Genomic DNA, 6,405 nt, shown 5'->3' with positions numbered 1-6,405 from the left:
AAAGAGAGAAAGTGAAAAATCATTGGGAGTGGAGGGCACCACACCACAATCCCTTCTTCTTTTCTTCCCCAGTCTACTCTCAGGATTTTGGACACATACATATATGCACCCAGCATGATTTTCTTTCTTATTTTTTCAAACAATACTTTTATTATTATTTTTGTTTTACGTTTAATTACTTCATATTGTTAGAATGTATTAAATGAATTTTCCTAGCACAAATGCACTGTATGTTAGTCTAGTCAAAGATATTACTATACACATTATCATCAACAGATAACTTTCCATGTTTATGTCTCTTAAATGTTTTGCTTCTTCCTTTTTCCCCTGGATTCCCTTCCTCTCACCCTCTCCCATTTCCCACCCTCCGCCCACACTGTCTTCAGTATCCACAATTGCTTTCCATGCTTTTACACCTTCCAGTCTTTCAATTTCTGCCATCAAGTGCAGACATTCGGTATATATTGAGTGGGGACATGCCATACCTCTCTTTCATAGTCTGGCTTGCTTCACTTAGCATAAATCTTATTCATCCACTTTCTATCAGATGCCAGGGTCTTGTTGTTTTTTTATGACTGAGTAGTATTCTGTAGTGTATATGTGCCACATTTTTTCAATCCATTCATCTCTTCATGGACATTCAGGTTGATTCCATGTCTTAGCAGTTGTGAATAATGCCACCGAAAGAGAGAAAGTGAGAAAGCAAACTGCCAGGTCTGGGACTTGAACTGTAGTCAGCCATGTGCAAGTCCAGCATCCCACCCACTGCACCATCTGCTGGCCCCCTGACTGAGTGTATTTCTATCCTTTGCGTAGATACCCAGCATGATTTTCAAGCTGCCAGATCTGGTACTTTAACCATGTAGTAGTTCACGTGGGATCCCATGCCTTAACCTCTATGCCACCTGCTGACCCCTGGAGTGGGAAGTTTGGAGACAAGGTTCAGTTTCAAGGGGCCCCGTTGATGAAGCCCAGGCTACTGCTAGGCTGAACAGGTGATGAGGTGATGGAGGTGAGCAGGGAGTGAGACAGCCCAGCCAGGTTTCTGGCCCTGATCCTGGCTTTGCCAGCTCTGCTCCAGCTGTTTCTGCTCCCTCCTGGAGTTTGGCAAGTGGGGCCAGAGCCAGCAGCACAGCCAGGGCTGTTAGAAGCCTCCCTGGATAGGGGAGGCCTGCTGGGGTCAGGCAAAAGCTGGAGTGATTTCTCTGTCTACAGAGAAGACCCAGGCAGGGGTGAATCTTAATTCCTGTGGGACGTCTTGGGGTGATACAAATCCGGGCATTGCCCCCCATTCCACCCACGGGGTCTTGCTAAAAAGAACATTCCAACCAGATTGTGGAAGGTAGAATGGGGGTTGGGACAATCGGTCACTGTCTCCACCCAGTCCCAACCTCGGAGCCCTGCTCTGATGGGAGGTATCTGCTCTCCTCATTAACATGTGGGTTAAAGTGCAAGTGAAAGGGCCAGAGGGTGGCACAGTGGTTAAGGTCTGGACTCCCACATGGTCGACTACAGTTTGAGTCCTCGACCTGGTGGTTTGAAAATTCACACCAGGGACATGTACATGCAGGCCCAAAATCTCGAGAGGAGAATAGAGGAGGGATTGCGACGTGGCCATTCCCCCGTGGGGTGATTTCTTGCTTTCTGTCTCTGTCTCTCTGATGCGCACATGGTGCCCTATTGCAAAAGTTTCTTTAAAAAAAAAAAATACAAGTGAAAGAAATGGAAATTTGAGCTGCCTCATTCTTGTGCTTCCTGAATGCTTAGACATCATGAATTGGAGGGTCAGCCCTGTCAGCCAGTGGTTAAGAGCTGCGCGTTGGGAGCCAGATCCCACACGGCTGGCCACAGTTTGAATCCTGGCCCTGGCAGCTAGGAAAACACCTATGGGGGACTAGCAGGTTGTGTGGTGGCTAAGGCACTAGACACTCCCACATAGCCAACCACAATTGGAGTCCTGGACCTGGTGGCTTGCTTTCTCACTTTCTCTCTCTCTCTCTCTATCTCTCTGGTCAAATTAAAATAAATGAATGGATAAATAAAATTTTAAAAACCCCACATACCACATATGTGTTTGCGTGTCCAAAATCCTGACTGAAAGGAGAAGTGGAAGAAAAAAGATTGTGGTGTGACCATGCCTCGTTGAGGGATCTCTTCTCTCTCTGTCTCTTTCATGAGCACACATGCACCCTGGCCAAAAAAAAAAAAAACAGTTACAAGTTGAAGAAAACAAAATTTGAGGATCGATGGTTTATGATTCCACTGATGGAAAATATTTGTTAACATTATCGGTTTTTTCATTTGATAAATGCCTTCTGGCTTAATCAATGTGTCCTAGTGCTTACAGATGCTGCCATTGGCTCCTTCATCCCCGTTGCCCAGCTCCCCTTCCCCCACACCATGACAACGGACGTGTACATTGTGATTCTACGTCGTGTGTGCTGATCGGGTAGCTCAGGGCAGTCACAGTGGATTCTGTCCTCCTCCTCAGGCTCTGGACACCATCCTGGAGAAGATGAAGGCTTCGGGCTTTGACTTCTCTCAAGTCCTGGCCTTATCCGGGGCAGGACAGGTGCGTTTGCAGCCGCCTCTGTGTGCCACGGGAGGGCTGTGGCTGGGACAGTGACGTGTGTGCTGAGGTGACAGTTCCCCTCGGGGGCTCTCCTCTTGAGAGTCCTTGCGCTCATTTCACTGTTAGGAACAGTCTCTAGACCCATGTGCCTCGGGGATTGTAAAACTTGCCTTGTTGCGAAAGGATCTGAGACAGCTCTCATGATAAGCATTGTGCAGAAGAGTCTCTGCCCACCTGGGACACGACTCTGGGGCTGTCCCTGCTTCTGCCATCTTCTCACCTCGATGTCCAAGAAGTCCCCACACCCCGTTGATCCCTACTTGGCCCTGAATCTACCACCTCTTCTCCAGCATGTCTCTGTCACCCCCGGCCAACGCTGTCCTTTTTCTCTGGGCCTCTGGCCTGCCTTCTCTGCCTCTGGCCTGCCTTCTCTACGACTCCCACGAGCCCCTGCATCTTTTCAGGCCTGCTCACTTCACTCCCCTGCCAAGTCAGGGTTCCCACTGCCTCCAGGATAAACCCCAACCTCCTGAGCATGGTTTCAAGGCTTCGGGGTGCAGCCTGCCATCTCTCCCTCTAGCCCCTCCACTGCCACCCTGGCTGCAGGCCCACTGCTTGTCCCCCTTCCTGGACGGCCAGGCCGTCTGTCACCTCTGGGTACCATCTGCATGGAGCACTGCACCTCCCACTGGGCCTTTCCTCATCCTCACGTCCACTCTCGCCCTCTGTACCCAGCTGGCTAGGCTGTCTGTGTCCCCACTGCCCATCACCGCAGCTCCACAGGGTTTATAGTACATGTGTGTCTTTTTCCCTACCTTAATTCCAATATCCTGGAAAACAGGGAAAATATTCCTTTCATCTGTGCCTTGCTTGGTGTGATCTAGGTGTTCAACAGATGTTTGTGGAATGAGTAAACGGGATGAGAGAATGAACGTGCAAATTCAGGATGAAGCTATGAGCAATATACATGTGTGTAAAGAACTCGCCAGAGAGTGCTTGCGCTTGCCGGAGAGACAGAGAGAGAGAGGAGAGGGCACTTCAGTGGACTCGATCATGCCAAGTCTCGTCTTCTCTTCTCCATACCGTCAGGGTCTCGGACACAAGCACACGCACCATGTGTGTTTTATAAGCTGCTGAAGACAGGCTCTAAACCACAGTCGGCTATGTGAGATCTGCCTCCCTAACCACTAGGCTATGGGGCCAGCCTGTGAGCAATATATTTAATACTGTTTTATGAAAGGCACCCAAATTCCTTTTTTTTTTTTTTTTTTAATTTTTGAGAGGTTTTTACTATAGGGCATGTGCGCTCACCAGAAAGACAGAGAGAGACAGGAAGACAGAAAGCAAAAACTCACTCCCTAGGGGGGATGGCCATGCCGCAGTCCCTTCTCCTCCATTCTCCTCTCGGGATCTTGGGCACGCACGCACACGCGCCTGGCGTGAGTTTAAGTCACTGGGTCTGGCACGCGAACCGCAGTCGATTACATGGGAGTCCAGCGACATAACCATTATGCCAACTGCTGGTCTTGGCACCCAAATTCTTGTTTGAACACTCCCTGCAAATGTTGGGTGGCCAGGCAGAGTTCCTCCCCATTTTACAGAAATGACAACCGAGGGACCAGCAGTAATGGCTATGTCGGTGGACTCCCACATGGTCGACCGCGGTTCGTGTCCCAGACCCGGTGGCTTAAACTCACGCCGGGCGTGTGTGCGTGCGTGCCCAGGATCCCGAGAGGAGAATGGAGGAGAAGGGATTGTGGCATGGCCATCCCCCCTGGGGGGTGAGTTCTCGCTTTCTGTCTTTCTGTCTCTGTCTGTCTGGCAAGTGCACGCACCCTATAGCAAAAACCTCTCCAAAAAAAAAAAAGAAAAAAAAAGAAATGACAACCGAGTCTCGCAGGCCTGGAGCCCAGATCTTGGGCATGTGCCCCGGAGTCCATGGCACCAGCGTGTGGCTTGTAAACATGTGTTTGGGTCCTCCCCAACAGCAACATGGGAGTGTATGTTGGAAGACCGGGGCCAGCCGGGCACTGACGAGCCTGTCACCAGACCTCCCGTTACACCAGCAGCTGCAGGTAGGCACGGCCATGATTGTTTGTTTGAGACAGTTTTGCAGCGGCAAAGGGCCCCAAAGTCTGGGACTTCTATGCGTTGTCACGAGCGTAAGATGCAGTGGCTTTGGCAGTAGTCCTGCCTCCCTGTGATGGAGTGCCTGGGTCTGGGCAGAGGGGCAGGTACTGAGCAGTCCTCGTCCCTTGAGTCCCCTCCTGCCCTACACAATTCCCCTGGCCCCTGCGGAATCTCCCATGGTGCATGTGCTTCCTGGCCGTACTGCGGTGTAGACCTGGCTCTCACCTCTCACTCCTGGGCTCCACACGCCCCGGCCCAGCTGCACCTTGCTGTGTCTGTAGCCCTGCCCTGCCCTGCCCGTCTCTGATGCGGCTCAAGAGCTTCTGCCTCAGGCCTGTCACCCTCAGGCTTGAAGGAGAGACTGGGCCAGGCCAAGGTTGGGGCACGAGGGCTGCCCATGGGCGGCAAGGTCATGTCTAGGGAAGAGTGGGCCAGGGGACCACCTGCACCCACGTGGCCCCTCGAGGCACTGGATGGAGTGGAGGCCTCCTTTGCTGCTCCTTTGCAGGCCTGCTTCTCCGTGGCCGACTCCCCGGTGTGGATGGACTCCAGCTCCACTGCCCAGTGCCGCCAGCTGGAGGCCGCTGTGGGCGGGGCCCAGGCTCTCAGCGGCCTCACGGGGTCTCGTGCCTATGAGGTGGGTAGCGCCACGGTGCCCTGGTGACGGGTCCCCTCTCCCTGGGTGTCTGGGAGAGAGAGCTGGTGACCACGTGAAGGGGTGAGGGTGGCACTCTGGCCTCGGGTCCTGGTCCCGGCTGCCCCCCTGCCTGTGCGTTCCCAGGTCAGGGTGGGGTGTGAATATGGTTGTGCTCTCACGCTGAGCACGTGTGCAGGGAATAGTGCTGACGCCTTGGTCACCCCGTTACCTGGCACAAAGCAGGACCTACCTTCTGGGTGGTGTGGGAGCTGAAAGGAGCTGGTGCATGTAAGATCCTTGGAGCATTGCCTAGCAAGGTTTAAAACTTAAAAAAAAAATGCATTTTTCCTGATGACTTGGGCCATAGACCCAGTTTGCATTATCAATTCAATTCAAAAATTCATTTTGCATTTTTCTCATTATCAGGCCATTTTAATTTTTCTTTTTCTTTCTTTCTTCCTTCTTTTCTTTATTTCTTTCTTCCTTCCTTCCTTCCTTTCTTTCTCTCTCTTCCTTCCTTCCTTCCTTCCTTCCTTCCTTCCTTCCTTCCTTTCTTTCTTTTAGAGGTTTATGCTATAGGGAGCCTGCAGGCGCCAGAAAGAGAGAGACAGAGAGACAGAAAGCAATCCCTTCTCCTCCATTCTCCTCTCGGGATCCTGGGCACGCACGCACATGCGCCCGGCATGAGTTTAAGCAACTGGGTCTGGGACTCGAATCGTGGTCGACTACATGGGAGTCCAGTGACATAGCCATTATGCTAACTGCTGGTCCCTGAGAAGTCAAGCTCTCCTGACCGAAAGGGGTCAGGATGAGAGGCTTTAGGGGTAGGGCCAACCCTGCTTGGGGAGATACCTGAGTCGAGTTGCCTGCTCTGGTGCCTAGCTCAGAGCAGCTGCGTGCTGTGTGAAGGGCAAGGGTGTTCACAAAGGTCATCTAGTCCTGACATGTGAGTGTCCCGGGAAGGCCCAGGGTTACGTCCACACCCCATGCATACTCAGCAAATAAGCTTGAGGATTTCATTACTGAAGACATTTCAAGGATTCAAAGGCCAAATCGCACTGTCTTG

General features: G+C 51.7%; 1 protein-coding gene across 1 annotated transcript in view; it reads left to right on the top strand.

Moving 5' to 3' along the window:
- Positions 1 to 6,405, top strand: part of XYLB (xylulokinase) — a 41,580-nt gene that overhangs the window by 5,108 nt on the left and 30,067 nt on the right. Inside the window, exons 4-6 of the mRNA XM_014584349.2 lie at positions 2,492 to 2,572; positions 4,561 to 4,647; positions 5,211 to 5,339. Coding sequence (XP_014439835.2) covers positions 2,492 to 2,572; positions 4,561 to 4,647; positions 5,211 to 5,339 — 297 coding nt within the window. The remainder of the gene's footprint in view (positions 1 to 2,491; positions 2,573 to 4,560; positions 4,648 to 5,210; positions 5,340 to 6,405) is intronic.

This window comes from Tupaia chinensis, unplaced genomic scaffold (genome assembly GCF_000334495.1).
Source record: "Tupaia chinensis unplaced genomic scaffold, TupChi_1.0 Scaffold146584_1, whole genome shotgun sequence".
Classification (NCBI taxonomy): Eukaryota; Metazoa; Chordata; class Mammalia; order Scandentia; family Tupaiidae; genus Tupaia; species Tupaia belangeri.
The sequence above is the reverse complement of the archived record's forward strand: the minus strand, read 5'-3'. Positions and strand labels throughout refer to the sequence as shown.